This window comes from Anomaloglossus baeobatrachus, chromosome 10, assembly GCF_048569485.1.
Source record: "Anomaloglossus baeobatrachus isolate aAnoBae1 chromosome 10, aAnoBae1.hap1, whole genome shotgun sequence".
Taxonomy (NCBI): Eukaryota; Metazoa; Chordata; class Amphibia; order Anura; family Aromobatidae; genus Anomaloglossus; species Anomaloglossus baeobatrachus.
In genome coordinates, this window is record NC_134362.1 from 212,564,070 (window position 1) to 212,583,015 (window position 18,946).

An 18,946-nucleotide genomic window follows, 5' to 3' on the forward strand; every position below is an offset into this window, starting at 1 on the left:
ACAGTACACCCCCTCCCCCGGGCAGCCATCACTATACAGTACACCCCCCTCCCCCGGGCGGCCATGACTGTACAGTACACCCCCTCCCCCGGGGGGGGCCATGACTGTACAGTACACCCCCTCCCCTGGGCGGCCATGACTGTACAGTACACCCCCACCCCCGGGTGGCCATGACTGTACAGTACACCCCCTCCCCCGGGTGGCCATGACTGTACAGTGCACCCCCTCCCCCGGGTGGCCATGACTGTACAGTGCACCCCCTCCCCCGGGTGGCCATGACTGAACAGTACACCCCCTCCCCCGGGCGGCCATCACTGTACAGTACACCCCCTCCCCCCGGGTGGCCATGACTGTACAGTACACCCCCTCCCCCGGGTGGCCATGACTGTACAGTGCACCCCCTCCCCCGGGTGGCCATGACTGTACAGTACACCCCCTCCCCCGGGCGGCCATCACTGTACAGTACACCCCCTCCCCCGGGTGGCCATGACTGTACAGTGCACCCCCTCCCCCGGGTGGCCATGACTGTACAGTGCACCCCCCTCCCCCGGGTGGCCATGACTGTACAGTGCACCCCCTCCCCCAGGTGGCCATGACTGTACAGTACACCCCCCTCCCCCGGGCGGCCATGACTGTACAGTTGCATACTTCCCAGGGGGCAATGCTCTAGAATCACTGCGTTGAGAAACACGTGATGGTGTCTCCGCAGTGGATATGTTGATCTCCCTAAGGTCAACAATGCTTGCTTAAGTAGTCTTATACTAGGCAATGTCCCACTAGCCAGATTCCTACTCCACACTGATGAGGGGCAAATACCCCGAAACGGCTGTCTGTGGATGGATACCATGTTTGGTATAGGTGGTCTCCTTGACTGGAGACTGCCCTTCCCGTGGTTGTTCCTTCCCGGTGAAAGACCTGGCTAGTTCCCTGCCAGCGTTGAGAAACACGTGATGGTGTCTCCGCGGCTTTCTTATTTGCATGACTGTACAGTACACCCCCTCCCCCGGGCGGCCATGACTGTACAGTACACCCCCTCCCCCGGGTGGCCATGACTGTACAGTACACCCCCTCCCCCGGGTGGCCATGACTGTACAGTACACCCCCTCCCCCGGGTGGCCATGACTGTACAGTACACCCCCTCCCCCGGGCGGCCATGACTGTACAGTACACCCCCTCCCCCCGGGCGGCCATGACTGTACAGTACACCCCCTCCCCCGGGTGGCCATGACTGTACAGTACACCCCCTCCCCCGGGTGGCCATGACTGTACAGTACACCCCCTCCCCCGGGTGGCCATGACTGTACAGTACACCCCCCTCCCCCGGGTGGCCATGACTGTACAGTACACCCCCTCCCCCGGGTGGCCATGACTGTACAGTACACCCCCTCCCCCGGGTGGCCATGACTGTACAGTACACCCCCTCCCCCGGGTGGCCATGACTGTACAGTACACCCCCCTCCCCCGGGTGGCCTACCTTGGCGAGGTCGAGCTGCCGCACTTTGCTGCTGACGTTCTCGGCCAGGTTACAGGTGAAGCTGATCATGCCGGACAACTGCTGCGCGTCTCCTTCTATCAGCTGCAGGTTAGGCCTGAAAGAAAGACGGAGGGTGGTCAGGGGCAGCGCTGATTATGGGGCAGCGGGGGCGGTGCTGATTATGGGGGCAGCGCTGATTATGGGGCAGCGGGGGGCGGTGCTGATTATGGGGGCAGTGCTGATTATGGGGCAGCGGAGGCGGTGCTGATTATGGGGGCAGCGGGGGCAGCGCTGATTATGGGGGCAGCGGGGGCAGTGCTGATTATGGGGGCAGCGGAGGCGGTGCGGATTATGGGGGCAGCGGGGGCGGTGCTGATTATGGGGGCAGCGGGGGCAGTGCTGATTATGGGGGCAGTGCTGATTATGGGGGCAGCGGGGGCAGTGCTGATTATGGGGGCAGCGGGGGGCAGCGGTGCTGATTATGGGGGCAGCGGGGGCAGTGCTGATTATGGGGGCAGCGGAGGCGGTGCGGATTATGGGGGCAGCGGGGGCAGTGCTGATTATGGGGGCAGCGGGGGCGGTGCTGATTATGGAGGCAGCGGAGGCGGTGCTGATTATGGGGGCAGTGCTGATTATGGGGGCAGCGGGGGCGGTGCTGATTACGGGGGCAGCGGGGGCAGTGCTGATTATGGGGGCAGCGGGGGGCAGCGGTGCTGATTATGGGGGCAGCGGGGGTGGTGCTGATTATGGGGCAGCGGGGGCGGTGCTGATTATCGGGGCAGCGGGGGCGGTGCTGATTATTAGGGCAGCGGGGCCGATTATGGGGCAACGGGAGCAGTGCTGATTATGGGGGCAGCGGGGGCTGTGGAGTCGGTAAGCCAAAGCTTCGATTCTGACTCCCACATCTAATGCTTATATTTAAGTGATAAATGTATTGTACAATGTGACCATCAGACAGTTCATCATTTTATGACACAATAATCAAGATGTTTAGATAGAACATAAAATATATTTATTGGATACAACTGTAGAACACAAAAAACTAATAAATTGTAAATATATAATACACTATGTAATATAGATTATACACATATATACAGTATACATACAGTGGTGTTGATAAGCCCTGCATAGGCATAAAGAACACTCTATATGTCACACTTCTGCATCTCTGCAGTGACACTGGTGGAACATATGTGTTTCTGTTTCCCTCATTGGATGTCAGACTCATTTTTGGATGTCCCCAGTGTATACATTGTTATGGTTGTGCATGTTTGATATTTTCCAGCATAGCCATCCCTACACCAGTGCAGTGTAGAATGTGAACAGGCTTCTAAGGTCAGTAGCTTCCAATGCAAGGTCTCACAGACTTACATGTCACTTTATAAGCTGTATTATGTTGTATGTAATTCAGAGTCTGGGTTTGTGGGTACATCTTTAGCGTCTAATCCGTTATTGGCCTTTGCATCCCTGTGGCATTGAGTGCAGGAGCTTCTGCAGATGTCACCAGTGATGATGCTTCCAGGCCTGGATCAGAGGCTCAAATCAACTCTCTTTTGGTCCTTGGCTGTTTTTAGATATCTCTATTGGTACCTTGTGCCACATATTTTCCATTGGGTTGAGGTCTGGGGACTGGGCTGGCCAGTCAGTAGTAGCCACCTTGTTCTTTTTTCCGTTACTGTCTTCGCTGTGACAAGGAGCATTATCATCCTGGAGGATACAATCCCCTGATACAGGTGCGGAGCAGAAGGCAGCATTTTCTTATTAGGCTATGTGCGCACTAGAAATGTGAAGTTTCTCAAGAAAATTTCTTGAGAAACTTCTGCCAGTGAAAGATTTCCGGACCTGCGGAAAAAATCCGCACCAAATCCGCATGCGTTTTTGCCGCGGATTTGCCGCGAATTTGCCGCGGATTTACCGCGGATTTACCGCAGGTTTGTCCCTGCAATAAATAATAAAGATAATCGATAGACAGATAATGGATAGAGGGAAAGATGGATAGATGAATAGATAGATAGATAGAGGGATAGATAGATGAATAGATAGATAGATAGAGGGATAGATAGATGAATAGATAGATAGATAGAGGGATAGATAGATAGAGGGATAGATAGATAGATAGATAGACAGAGGGATAGATAGATAGATAGAGGGATAGATAGATAGATAGATAGATAGAGGGATAGATAGATAGATAGAGGGATAGATAGATAGATAGATAGAGGGATAGATAGATAGAGGGATAGATAGAGGGATAGATAGAGGGATAGATAGAGGGATAGATAGAGGGATAGATAGAGGGATAGATAGAGGGATAGATAGAGGGATAGATAGATAGATAGAGGGATAGATAGATAGAGGGATAGATAGATAGATAGATAGATAGATAGAGGGATAGATAGAGGGATAGATAGATAGAGGGATAGATAGAGGGATAGATAGAGGGATAGATAGAGGGATAGATAGATAGATAGATAGAGGGATAGATAGATAGAGGGATAGATAGATAGAGGGATAGATAGATAGATAGATAGATAGATAGATAGATAGATAGAGGGATAGATAGATAGATAGAGAGATAGATAGATAGATAGATAGATAGAGGGATAGATAGATAGATAGATAGAGGGATAGATAGATAGAGGGATAGATAGATAGATAGATAGATAGATAGAGGGATAGATAGATAGAGGGATAGATAGATAGAGGGATAGATAGATAGATAGAGGGATAGATAGATAGATAGATAGATAGATAGATAGATAGATAGATAGAGGGATAGATAGATAGAGGGATAGATAGATAGAGGGATAGATAGATAGATAGAGGGATAGATAGATAGATAGATAGAGGGATAGATAGATAGATAGAGGGATAGATAGATAGATAGAGGGATAGATAGATAGATAGATAGAGGGATAGATAGATAGATAGAGGGATAGATAGATAGATAGATAGAGGGATAGATAGATAGAGGGATAGATAGATAGATAGATAGATAGATAGATAGATAGAGGGATAGATAGATAGATAGATAGATAGATAGAGGGATAGATAGATAGATAGATAGATAGATAGATAGAGGGATAGATGGATAGATAGATAGATAGATAGATAGATAGATAGATAGATAGATAGATAGATAGAGGGATAGATGAATAGATAGATAGAGGGATAGATAGAGGGATAGATAGAGGGATAGATAGAGGGATAGATGGATAGATAGATAGATAGATGGATGGATAGATAGATAGATAGAGGGATAGATAGATAGATAGATAGAGGGATAGAGGGATAGATAGATAGATGAATAGATAGATAGAGGGATAGATAGATAGATAGATAGATAGATAATAGATAGATAATAGATAGAGGGATAGATAGATAGATAGAGGGATAGATAGATAGATAGATAGAGGGATAGATAGAGGGATAGATAGATAGATAGATAGATGAGAAAAACCTATATAATGTTCCACCTCCCTGCATTTTCTAAGCTGGCACCCTTTAGTGACTTTCATGTAGCACTTAGGCTGCTTTCACACCTCCGGTTTCTGCAATGCGGCACAATCTGGCACTTTGCATGAAAATCGCAACCGTTTTTTTTTGCTGCCGGTTGCGATTTTCCTGCATAGACTTTAATTAGTGCCGCATTGTGCCGCATGGCCTTGCGTTCCGTCCGTTTTTTGCCGCATGCGGCAGATGTAGCCGATGCGGCGGCCGGATGGAACGTTGCCTGGCACGTTTTTTCGTGCGGCAAAAAAAACCGCATCGCGCCGCATTCGGCCGATGCGGCACATTTTTCAATACATGCCTGTCACAAACCACCGGGGGGGTCACTCAGAAATCCCCCGCGCTGGCTACCAGTACGTCACAATCGGGGGGTAACAAGTGGGGGTCACCCCTCCTTTATACCTCCCGACCGACAGACAGAGCACGTGACGCGCTCTCTAGCGCCCCTCTTATAGTCAGGCCAATTATGGAATTGCCCGACAATAAGCAAGGAGGCCGCTATACTACTTATGCCGATTATTGAAGGGTCCCCAGTGAGAGTAGGGTATATATTCCCCCGACCTCCGCGGGCGGAATATATAAAACCTCCCCGAATCTCACTGGCCTCCCCACAATAATCCTTGGCACAACTCGCTGCCACCAACCGCTTCACGGTAACTATTAGCCGAACACACAGACGTGGGATTCAAGATCGAGATAACAGAACAGCCCAAGATTAATTATATAATTTAATCAGCCTAAAGCACACTAGAAACTACAATATATACAATAGGGAATCTACAGAATATACATATGTCAGAGTACAGTTACAGATAAAGCATGGTTTACAAACAGGTATGCAATTCAATCAGTTACCTTGTGCGTCTGGCCACAGGGGGGCGCTGTAGACCAGGTTTCTAGGAACTCCCACAGATGTTTCCTACACGTGACCCCCAGCGAAAGAACACTGGAAAATGGCCGAAGTAGGGTTATCAACCTGGGCAAATCCAGGTCCCCTCCTACCTTAGTGACCTCAGAGGGAGCACTGCTCCACCCCTGGCTGGAGTTATGGACAAAATCCCCAACATGGAATATGGCCATAACTTGGCCTGGGAGCGTCGTAGGCGGACGCCAATGCTCTCATTGTGACAGTTATGAATTTAGCTACAGAATGAGAGGACTCATGACTTGTCTACTAGTTCCCCATTGGCTGATATCACGCCTGGGGTATTTCCCAAGCTCCCGCTCCCATAAAAAGGGTGTGCCAGCATCGTCCGCATGCGGAGACACCATTTTTATGGTTGCCCTATTTATCGGAAATATGGCTTGCGAGATATGAACCATTTTTTACTGGAGTCGTTCTGTCTGGATGCTTCCAAGCTTGCTAATTAGATAGCAGCTCCTACCACAGGGTCACGGCAGGGAGTCATCCTGTGTCCATTGTTCCCACATCATCTCATCTCCATATCACAGGAGATGGCCATGGAGGTGTAACACCTTCACAGATGCTGGACATTGAGAACAAGAAGGGAGGGGGGCACTGCCAGGGAGTGATGAGCGATTATGACTGGAAGTCATAATTCATCTTCATATCCCGGGATTTGCCTCACACCTCCCCCCTTTTGAGGGCGCTAGGGGGCAGCACACTCCGGTGTTCCCCCGTGCGCCCGTCCGCGACCTCTCCTTGTCGGGACAGCCCGTCTGCGTTACCGTGGTCACGGCCCCTTTTGTGGCGAATGGTGAAGTTGTATTGCTGGAGCGCAAGGCTCCATCGCAACAATCGCCCATTCGTCCCAGAGACGGTGTGCAACCAGCTGAGGGGATTGTGGTCCGTCTCCACGATGAAGTGGCGCCCGTATAGATAGGGTTGCAGACGCTGCAGGGCCCACACTATGGCCAGGCACTCCTTCTCCATCGTGGAATAGGCCACTTCCCTTGGTAACAGCTTCCTGCTCAGGTACAAGACTGGGTGCTCTTGGCTCGCAGAGTCCACCTGGCTGAGCACCGCACCGAGGCCGAAGTCACTGGCGTCGGTCTGTACTACAAACGGCCGCGTGAAGTCGGCTGCCTGTAGCACGGGCGGGCTGGACAGGGCGTCCTTTAGGGCCTGGAAGGCTGTCTCGCAGTCCATTGTCCAATCGACTGCAGAGGGCAGCTTCTTCTTGGTGAGGTCCGTCAAGGGCTTTGCCAGGCTACTATAGCGTGGAACAAACCTCCTATAGTACCCGGCGGTCCCTAAGAAGGACATCACCTGCTTCTTGGTCCTGGGGATGGGCCAGGATGCGATGGCCTCCACTTTCTCAGGCTCGGGCTTCAGTGTTCTCCCGCCTACCCGGTGACCGAGGTACTGGACCTCGCTCATGGCCAGCTGACACTTTCCCGGCTTGATGGTCAAACCTGCCCGGTGGATCCGCCTGAGCACCTGTGCTAGATGCTCTAGGTGGTCCTCCCAGGTGGGACTGAAGACGGCAATGTCATCTAGGTACGCGGCCGCGTACCCTTCAAGTCCCTTGAGCAGGGTGTTGACCATCCGCTGGAAAGTGGCAGGGGCATTCCTCATCCCGAATGGCATCACCGTGGACTCGTATAGTCCAAATGGGGTAATAAAGGCAGAGCGTTCCCTGGCCTTGCGAGTCAGGGGGATCTGCCAATATCCCCGGCTCAGGTCCATGATGGTCAGGTACTGAGCCCCGGCCAACTGATCGAGCAGGTCATCGATGCGGGGCATTGGGTACGCATCGGCGACCGTGACCGCATTGAGCCCCCTGTAGTCCACGCAGAACCGAGTGGTTCGGTCCTTCTTAGGGACGAGGACTACAGGCGAGGCCCAAGCGCTGTTGGATGCCTGGATCACCCCCAGCTTCAGCATCTCGTCAATCTCCTGGCGCATGTGTTGCTGCACCTCCAGGGAGACCCGATATGCTGAACGCCGGATCGGGGGATGATCCCCAGTGTCCACGTGATGGACAGCCAAGTCAGTCCTTCCGGGCTGGTTGGTAAACAACCCCCGGAAGGGGAGGAGGGTGGCCCACAGCTGGGACCGTTGGTCCTCCAAGAGCTGGTGGCCAACCTCCACATCCTCAAGGGATCCGCCTGCCCTAACCTGGGCTAGCATATCCAAGAGGGTATCCGCTTCTCCCTCCTCGGGCAGGTTGCACACGGGGAGCGCACATGCCTCCCGCTCATGATGTGCCTTCATCATGTTCACATGGAAGGGCTTCCGCCTTCCACGGGCAGGGTCCAGGGTGACCAGGTACGTCACAGGGTTGAGCTGCTGGTACACGAGGTATGGGCCTTCCCAGGCTGCCTGAAGCTTGTCCTGTGGTACGGGGACCAGTACCCACACCTTTTGACCCACTTGGTAGGTCCTCTCACAAGCGTTCTGGTCGTACCAACGCTTCTGATCGGCCTGGGCTTGAGCCATATTGTCGTGTACCAGTTGCGTCAAGGCCTGCATTTTGTCCCGGAAGCGCATGACATACTCGATAACCGACACTCCAGGGGTGGCCAAATCCCCTTCCCAAGCCTCTTTCACCAGAGCCAGGGGGCCCCGCACACGTCGCCCGTACAGGAGCTCAAACGGTGAGAATCCTGTTGAGGCCTGTGGAACCTCCCGGTAAGCAAATAACAGGTGTGGGAGATACCGCTCCCAGTCACGCCCATGGGAGTCGACCAACATCTTAAGCATCTGCTTTAAGGTGCCATTGAACCGCTCGCACAGGCCATTAGTCTGTGGATGGTACGGGCTGGCCACCAGATGTCGCACCTGGACTTGCTTACAGAGGGCCTCCATCAGCTGGGACATGAATTGGGTCCCCCGGTCAGTGAGCATTTCCTGGGGAAAACCCACTCGGGAGAAAATCTCCAGCAATGCGGTGGCCACCTTGTCAGCCCGAATGGACGACAAGGCCACTGCTTCTGGGTACCGGGTGGCATAGTCCACTACCGTCAGTATGAAGCGTTTCCCGGAGCTGCTGGGGATGGCCAGCGGGCCGACCAGATCCACAGCCACCCTCCTGAAAGGCTCATCGATGATGGGCAGAGATACCAGTGGGGCTTTGGGGCGTGGCCCCGCCTTCCCCACTCTCTGACAGGTTTCACACGAACGGCAGTAGGCAGCCACATCGGCCCCCATTTTTGGCCAGTAGAAATGCTGGTTTAACCTGGCCTTGGTCTTAGCGATCCCTAGGTGTCCGGCCATCGGAATCTCATGTGCGATCCGCAACAACTCCGTCCGGAACGGATAGGGTACCACCAACTGTCGGTCCCTGGGCCACGCCTCCGGTGAACCCTGCTGGACCGTGGCCCGGTACAGCCGTCCTTGGTCCCAGACCACTCGCTCCGGGTCCGAGTCCGAGGGAGGCTGTGCCGCCTGCTCCTTAAGAGCTTTCAGGCTGTCGTCAGCTTCTAACGCTGCCTGAAACCCCTGACTAGATGTGGCCAGAATCGACGAGACTGTCACATCTTCGGTCAGTACCCCGGGACCTGTGTCCTGGCCTCCACCTGACTCGGCTGCCACTTGGTCAGAAGGGGAAGAGCTATCGGACCTCCGGGAGGCCCCTTGGCTTCCAGCACTCCCACTGCGGGTGACAGCGGCCACAGCCGCTGCGACCGTGGGTCGTGCCTGCTCCTCCTCCGTTCCTGACCAAGTCGCCGGTTCAGGCAGACCGACCTGGCTTCCTGACACCCCGGTTGTGGGGGAACCATGCACCGAGATCTTACCTGGGAGCACTTCCGCTCCTGGACCGGCCCCAATCTCACCTGCCTGTTCCCCTCCTGCAGCAACGGAACCCCGCTGTGAAATCTCTGGGGACCCCACATTTGCTGTGGTAGCCCCCACCCCACACACTGGTCCTCCCCCTGCAGCACCCTGCTCTCTGCTTATCCCTGCAGAGGGCAGCAGATCCCAGCTCACAGGCTGATCACTTGTAGAGGCATTGTCACACCTTTCTCTGACCCCCTCCCCTGTCACAGCTGCAGCTGTGTGTGTGTCTATGGTGTCTGTGCAAGCAGAAATATCAGAGTTCACTCCCTCCTCCCTTACATCATTCATAGATAACACATTAACATTGTCAGGAGTCATGTCAGTACTGGCTGAAGGTTCAGCCCTTGGGGGGGGCCCAAACTGGGAGGTTATCTGCCCCAAATCTGTCCCAAGTAGCACGTTTGCGGGGATCCGATCAGTTACCCCCACCTCCCTCACCCCTCGCCCTGCGCCCCAGTCCACATAAATGTCAGCAACAGGCAGCGCCGGGTCAATGCCTCCAATCCCGGAGACAGCGAGGGTTTTTCCAGGGATCAAGTCTTGGGGGGACACCATCTCAGGCCGCACCAGAGTCACCTCCGAGGCGCTGTCTCGCAGTCCCATGGTCACAGACCGGCCGACGGTGACAGGTTGGAAGCTGTCCAGGGACCTACCACCACCCCCACCCACACAATACACCTTGGGCGGCCCTTGGGACGGGGACGGAGCCGGGGCCTTGGGACGCTGAGGGCACATGGCCTTGAAGTGTCCAGGTAGGTTGCACTGGTGGCACCGTCTTGGTTCTGCCACGGGCCTGGAGAGGGGAGTTGAGGGGGACACCCCCTGCAGTCTAGGGGCAGGTGGGGCAGTCGCAGAGTTCATCTTACCCCCTCTCCAGGTGCTGCTGGTGGCTGCTCTCCTGGCCTCAGGAGCCCGATTGTTGGTGTAGTCATCGGCCAGGGCAGCTGTAGCCGTGGACCCCTTTGGCTTCTGGTCTCGGATGAACTGGCGGAGATCCTCAGGGCAGTTCCACAAGAGTTGCTCCGTGATGAACAAGTCCAGGATCTCCGGTCCGGTGGAAAGCTGCAGGCCTTGGGTCCAGTGGTCGGCAGCTCGGGCAAGTGCCCGCCGGTGGTCAGCCCAGGAGTCCTTTGGTCCCTTCTGTAGGCTCCGGAACTTCTTGCGGTAGGACTCTGGAGTGAGGTTGTACTGTTGGATCAGGGCCCGCTTGATGGTGTCGTAGCCCTGATCTGCCTCAGCAGGCAAGTCCCCAAGGATATCCAGGGCCTTACCCCTTAGACGGGGGGTCAGGTATTTGGCCCACTGGTCCTTGTCCAGATGGTGCTGCAGGCAAGTCCGTTCAAAAGCAGTCAAGAAAGAGTCCAAGTCTCCATCCTTCTCCAGCACTGGGAAGTCCTCAACACGGACCTTTGGAAGTTTGGTGTCTTGAAGGTCACGTGTGGCTGATGAGGGCCGGAGCTGAGCTAGCTGCAGCTGGTGGTCACGGTCTGCCTGTTGCCGTCGCTCTTCACGTGCTGCTTGCCGCTCCGCAGCCTCACGCGCTGCTTGCCGCTCCGCAGCCTCAGCGTCACGCGCCGCCTGCCGCTCTGCCCTGCGCTCTGCCAGGAGTTCCTTGTAGCCCTCCTGGTCTCCAGCCTGGAGAAGGGCCATAGCCATTTGAAGAAGGCTATCCGAGCCTCCCAGGCTCGGTGGAATGGCACGTGGTGATCTGCGGCCCGCTGCGGAGCCTGGTGATTCACTGTCCATTGCAGAGCGGAGGGCTGGCATCTGGCTCGTTGAGGACCCTTGGGCGAGCTCCTCCTCATTTTGTCCAGCAGTGCCAGGTTGTGCGATGTCCTCTGCAGAGCTGTTCTCTGGCGTCGGGCTCTTGGAGGGCTCGTGGACAACCTCCTCATCGTCTCTGGCCTGAGCATCGGCCATTCCTTTGGCTTTGCTCCTGGTGCTCTCAGCCATTCTTGCAGACTTTGGTCACTGACACAGAACTGACACCTGATGCCTCCACACACCTTACAGTATCTGCACTCTGACACTCTAGTGTTGAGCTAGTCTGAAGACCCCAGCAGCCACAGCTGCTGCAGGCAGTCTTTAGTGTCTGGGAGTATGGGTCTCACACTCACACACACTATTATCTCGATCCCACCGCTATGCCACCAATATGTCACAAACCACCGGGGGGGTCACTCAGAAATCCCCCGCGCTGGCTACCAGTACGTCACAATCGGGGGGTAACAAGTGGGGGTCACCCCTCCTTTATACCTCCCGACCGACAGACAGAGCACGTGACGCGCTCTCTAGCGCCCCTCTTATAGTCAGGCCAATTATGGAATTGCCCGACAATAAGCAAGGAGGCCGCTATACTACTTATGCCGATTATTGAAGGGTCCCCAGTGAGAGTAGGGTATATATTCCCCCGACCTCCGCGGGCGGAATATATAAAACCTCCCCGAATCTCACTGGCCTCCCCACAATAATCCTTGGCACAATTCGCTGCCACCAACCGATTTACGGTAACTATTAGCCGAACACACAGACGTGGGATTCAAGATCGAGATAACAGAACAGCCCAAGATTAATTATATAATTTAATCAGCCTAAAGCACACTAGAAACTACAATATATACAATAGGGAATCTACAGAATATACATATGTCAGAGTACAGTTACAGATAAAGCATGGTTTACAAACAGGCATACACAGTTCCAGCAGTTACCTTGTGCGTCTGGCCACAGGGGGGCGCTGTAGACCAGGTTTCCAGGAACTCCCACAGATGTTTCCTACACGTGACCCCCAGCGAAAGAACCCTGGAAAATGGCCGAAGTAGGGTTATCAACCTGGGCAAATCCAGGTCCCCTCCTACCTTAGTGACCTCAGAGGGAGCACTGCTCCACCCCTGGCTGGAGTTATGGACAAAATCCCCAACATGGAATATGGCCATAACTTGGCCTGGGAGCGTCGTAGGCGGACGCCAATGCTCTCATTGTGACAGTTATGAATTTAGCTACAGAATGAGAGGACTCATGACTTGTCTACTAGTTCCCCATTGGCTGATATCACGCCTGGGGTATTTCCCAAGCTCCCGCTCCCATAAAAAGGGTGTGCCAGCATCGTCCGCATGCGGAGACACCATTTTTATGGTTGCCCTATTTATCGGAAATATGGCTTGCGAGATATGAACCATTTTTTACTGGAGTCGTTCTGTCTGGATGCTTCCAAGCTTGCTAATTAGATAGCAGCTCCTACCACAGGGTCACGGCAGGGAGTCATCCTGTGTCCATTGTTCCCACATCATCTCATCTCCATATCACAGGAGATGGCCATGGAGGTGTAACACCTTCACAGATGCTGGACATTGAGAACAAGAAGGGAGGGGGGCACTGCCAGGGAGTGATGAGCGATTATGACTGGAAGTCATAATTCATCTTCATATCCCGGGATTTGCCTCACAATGCCTATGGCGGCCGGATGCGGCGCGATGCGGCAATAACCGCATCCGGCCGCCGCATGCGGTTTTTGCCACTGCGCATGCTCAGTAGCATGCCGCAAGCGGCAAAAACCGGACTGGCCGCAAAGGAAAAACCTATGCAAAGGATGCGGTGTTTTCACCGCATCCGTTGCATAGCTTGCACAGCCGGATTGAGCCGCAGAGCTCAAGCCGGATGTGTGAAAGTAGCCTAAAGGGTGCTTAGCCTTGTATTTAGCCATAAAATAAATAAATAATTAAAAAAAAATGACGTGAGGTCCCCCCATTTTTTGTAGCCAGCTAGGGTAAAGCAGACGGCTGCAGCCTGCAGACCACCGCTGGCAGCTTCACCTTGGCTGATAATCCAAAACAGTGGGCACCCCACGCTGTTATTTTAAATTATATAAATAATTTAAAACAAAAAACGTGGGGTCCCCCCCATATTGGATCACCAGCCAAGGTAAAGCGGACAGCTGGGGTCTGATATTCTCAGACTAGGGAGGTCCACTGTTATTGGACACTCCCCAGCCTAAAAATAGCAGGCCGCAGCCGCCCCAGAAGTGGCGCATCCATTAGACGTGCCAATCCTGGCGCTTTGCCCCAGCTCATCCCGCGCCCTGGTGCGTTGGCAAACGGGGTAATATATGGGGTTGATGCCAGATGTGTAATGTCACCTGGCATCAAGCCCTGGGGTTGGTGAGGTCAGGCGTCTATCAGATACCCGACATCACCAACCCAGTCAGTAATAATTAAAAAATAGACAACAAAAAAAGTTTTATTTGAAAAAACACTCCCCAAAACATTCCCTCTTTAACCAATTTATTGAAAAGAGCACAATCAATTCCACGTCCGGCGTAATCCAATAAGGGGGGGGGGGGAACGGCGATCCATACCATAGTCGCTGTCCCAGTCAATGAAAAACAGAATGTTCCCCATTGGCTGGGAGAGCAATGCAGTGACCTGAGCTAACATCAATAGGTCAGCTCAGGTCACTGCAGGGGATGACGAGCGCTGCCATCAGGAGCATAGATGAGATCATTACCTTCTGTGATCATCTCCTGTACTGCTGACGTCAGCGCTGTCACTGACTTATCGCGAGAGCCCGTGACGTCACCGCTAGTGACAGTCTCGGGCCGCTCGCGAGTCGGCCCTAGACAGCAGTGACAGCGCTGACGTCAGGAGGCAGGAGATCGTCACAGCAGGTAATGATCTCACCTCCTGACAGCAGCGATCGTCATCCCCGCGGCTCCCAGCACTGCAGGATGTCCGTGTCTGCCTGCGCTGCCGCGTGACAGGCTGCTGACACTGCGGGCAGACACTGACACCCTGCAGTGCAGGCAGCCGCGAGGCCGGAGCAGGACACACACTGCACAGACACCTGGAGGTCGCACGGAAGTGCTTCTGTGCAGCGTCCAGGGAGTGTGACGTGTGTTTCCTCTGCTCCTCTTCCTGGCATAATGACATCGCTTCCTGCAAAACCGCAGGCAGCGATGGGCATTACCGCAGGTAAATCGCGGCTATTCCGGTGGTATACCGCACATCATTGCTACCTGCGGAATACCCCCGGAATACCGCAGGTACCTGCGGAAATTAATGGACATGCACATTTTCTCAAGAAAGTTTCTCGAGAAAATTTTCTCAAGAAATTTTCTTGAGAAAAATCCGCACAGTGCGCACAGCTATTTTTTTTTCTCATTGAATTTCATGGGAAATGTCTGCACAAAGATTGCAGACATTTCTCAAGAAATTTCCGGGGCAAATCCGCGGGTAAATCCGCGGGAAAAACGGTCTAGTGCGCACATAGCCTTAAGGATGTCTATGTATTTTTTTGCATTAACCCTCCACAATATGAAGCCTTCAAACACCATTGGCTGCCATACAGCCCCAGACCATTACTGTCATCCGATGTGTCACAGCTCAAACCCTCTGGCTTGTGCTCTTCATGTGGAAACCTTCTCACATAAGGCTTGCCATCATTTCCTAAAATGCAGAAAGTGCTCTCATCACTAAATAGCACCTTTTCCCACTCCTCCTTCCTCCACAGTTTTCGCCTTTGTCTTTATATGGCTGTAGTCAATGGCTTCTTTCGGGCCTTGCACCCTGTATGGCTGTCATCAATGGCTTCTTTCGGGCCTTGCACCCTGTATGGCTGTCGTCAATGGCTTCTTTCGGGCCTTGCACCTCTCAATCCTGCTATCAAACATCTCTCCCTAACAGTGGATGTTGCTGCCTGAATATTGCCCTTTTCTTGCCGTTCTCGCACAGGCGGAGGAGAGCGGAGCTTTCCATTGGCGAGGGATGTTCTTATCAGGATCTATCCTCCCAGATCTGGGCCTGTCCTGGGAAATTCCAAGCTGCTTATGTGTCTGCACAATTCTTACCCCTGTCCTCTGATTACAGCCGCCCTTCCCTGCAATCTGGGGCCAGTGTAACCCTCCTCATGTAGCACCACAACTCGCACACGACCCTCCGCTGACAACAATCTGAAGGCTCCATCATAAAGCTCCACAGGATCACTCACCACATAGACCTACAGATAAAGCAACTACGCAGCAGATGGGAGGCAATGTGATTGGCTGCCATATCCAGGCTATGATTGGTCACAAGAACCTCATCTGTGATTGGCTAATTTTGGAGCTGAAGCTGTACAATATTTAGTTGTGCTTTCAATTCCCAGATTGTTGCAATAATTTCAGGCAAAAAAACTGCTTCAAAAGCTAAAAATATTACAGAGAATGAACAAAACCATAAATAATGTGTCATATCAGCATCGAAGATGTTCCACAGAAAACAGCTAAAACCTGAAAAATCAACGTATCCTCTGCATGGCCAGTCCAGAACATTGTAATTGTTCCTCTGCATGAATGCCGGAGTAGATTTGGAGCGGTGTTTTGGATCATTGTCTTGCTGAAATATTCATCCCCTGCGTAACTTCACCTTCGTCACTGATTCCTGCACATTATTGTCAAGAATCTGCTGATACTGAGTTGAATCCATGCGACCCTCAACTTTAACCAGATTCCCTGTGCCGGCATTGGCCACACAGCCCCAAAGCATGATGGAACCTCCACCAAATGTTACTGTGGGTAGCGAGTGCTTTTCTTGGAATGCCGTGTTTTTTGCCTCCATGCATAACGCCTTTTTGTATGACCAAACAACTCAATCTTTGTTTCATCAGTCCACAGGACCTTCTTCCAAAATGTAACTGGCTTGTCCACATGTGCTTTACCTCAGGCGACTCTGTTTGGGGCGTGCTTGCAGAAACGGCTTCTTTCGCATCACTCTCCCATACAGCTTCTCCTTGTGCAACGTGTGCTGTATTGTTGACCGATGCACAGTGACACCATCTGCAGCAAGATGATGCTGCAGGTCTTTGGAGGTGGTCTGTGGATTGTCCTTGACTATTCTCACCATTCTTCTTCTCTGCCTTTCTGATATTTTTCTTGGCCTGCCACTTCTGGGCTTAACAAGAACTGTCCCTGTGTTCTTCCATTTCCTTACTATGTTCCTCACAGTGGAAACTGACAGGTTAAATCTCTGAGACAACTTTTTGTACCTTCCCCTGAACAACTATGCTGAATAATCTTTGTTTTCAGATCATTTGAGAGTTGTTTTGAGGAGCCCATGATGCCACTCTTCATAGGAGATTCAAATAGGAGAACAACTTGCAAGTGGCCACCTTAAATACCTTTTCTCATGATTGGATACACCTGCCTATGAAGGTCAAAGCTCAATGAGGTTACAAAACCAATTTAGTGCTTTAGTAAGTCAGTAAAAAGTAGTTAGGAGGGTTCAAATCAAGACATTGATAAGGGTGCCCATACTTTTGCACCGGTCAAATTTAGTTTAAATGTGGATTGCACATTTTCTGTTAGTACAATAAACCTCATTTCAATCCAGAAATATTCCTCAGTCCATCAGTTATTAGATATATGACACTGAAATAGCAAAAACCCAAAGTGCTATAAAGAAAAAAGGTTAACATTAATAGGGGTGCACAAACTTTTTCATATGACTGTATATATATATATATATATATATATATATATATATATATATATATATATATAAAATGAATGAATTTGTTGTAGGAAATAAACTTGCCTCCATCAGATCGTCCTTTATAGAATTGCCTCCATCAGATCGTCCTTCGCAGAGGACCTCAAATCTGACCTAATAATGTTAAGGCTGGAGAACGACCTCTCTACAGTAACTTGGGCTGGAGGCAAAGCCGTAACCACATGCCAACATCTCGGCCTTCCTTCTTTCTGAGAGGAGCGCGGCCTTCCTTCTCTCTGAGAGGAGCGCGGCCTTCCTTCTCTCTGAGAGGAGCGCGGCCTTCCTTCTCTCTGAGAGGAGCGCGGCCTTCCTTCTCTCTGAGAGGAGCGCGGCCTTCCTTCTCTCTGAGAGGAGCGCGGCCTTCCTTCTTTCTGAGAGGAGCGCGGCCTTCCTTCTTTCTGAGAGGAGCGCGGCCTTCCTTCTTTCTGAGAGGAGCGCGGCCTTCCTTCTTTCTGAGAGGAGCGCGGCCTTCCTTCTTTCTGAGAGGAGCGCGGCCTTCCTTCTTTCTGAGAGGAGCGCGGCCTTCCTTCTTTCTGAGAGGAGCGCGGCCTTCCTTCTTTCTGAGAGGAGCGCGGCCTTAATTCTTTCTGAGAGGAGCGCGGCCTTCCTTCTTTCTGAGAGGAGCGCGGCCTTCCTTCTTTCTGAGAGGAGCGCGGCCTTCCTTCTTTCTGAGAGGAGCGCGGCCTTCCTTCTGAAATAAGTGCCGGCCTTCCTTCTTTCTGAGAGGAGTGCGGCCTTCCTTCTTTCTGAGAGGAGTGCGGCCTTCCTTCTTTCTGAGAGGAGTGCGGCCTTCCTTCTTTCTGAGAGGAGTGCGGCCTTCCTTCTTTCTGAGAGGAGTGCGGCCTTCCTTCTTTCTGAGAGGAGTGCGGCCTTCCTTCTTTCTGAGAGGAGTGCGGCCTTCCTTCTTTCTGAGAGGAGTGCGGCCTTCCTTCTTTCTGAGAGGAGTGCGGCCTTCCTTCTTTCTGAGAGGAGTGCGGCCTTCCTTCTTTCTGAGAGGAGTGCGGCCTTCCTTCTTTCGGAGAGGAGTGCGGCCTTCCTTCTTTCGGAGAGGAGTGCGGCCTTCCTTCTTTCGGAGAGGAGTGTCGGCCTTCCTTCTTTCGGAGAGGAGTGTCGGCCTTCCTTCTTTCTGAGAGGAGTGCGGCCTTCCTTCTTTCTGAGATGAGCGCCGCCTTCCTTCTTTCTGAGATGAGCGCCGCCTTCCTTCTTTCTGAGAGGAGTGCGGCCTTCTTTCTTTCTGAGATGAGCGCCGCCTTCCTTCTTTCTGAGAGGAGCGCGGCCTTCCTTCTTTCGGAGAGGAGTGCGGCCTTCCTTCTTTCGGAGAGGAGTGTCGGCCTTCCTTCTTTCTGAGAGGAGTGCGGCCTTCCTTCTTTCTGAGATGAGCGCCGCCTTCCTTCTCTCTGAGAGGAGCGCGGCCTTCCTTCTCTCTGAGAGGAGCGCGGCCTTCCTTCTTTCTGAGATGAGCGCGGCCTTCCTTCTTTTTGAGATGAGCGCGGCCTTCCTTCTTTCTGAGAGGAGTGCGGCCTTCCTTCTCTCTGAGAGGAGCGCGGCCTTCCTTCTCTCTGAGAGGAGCGCGACCTTCCTTCTTTCTGAGAGGAGCGCGGCCTTCCTTCTCTCTGAGAGGAGTGCGGCCTTCCTTCTCTCTGAGAGGAGTGCCGGCCTTCCTTCTCTCTGAGAGGAGTGCGGCCTTCCTTCTTT

At 52.7% G+C, this 18,946-nt stretch overlaps 1 protein-coding gene across 1 annotated transcript in view; it reads right to left on the bottom strand.

The window, feature by feature from the left end:
- The window catches only part of COG4 (component of oligomeric golgi complex 4), an 86,383-nt gene that overhangs the window by 60,216 nt on the left and 7,221 nt on the right, over positions 1–18,946 (bottom strand). The window contains exon 3 of the mRNA XM_075326264.1: positions 1,475–1,589. Within this exon, the coding sequence (XP_075182379.1) occupies positions 1,475–1,589 (115 nt within the window). The remainder of the gene's footprint in view (positions 1–1,474; positions 1,590–18,946) is intronic.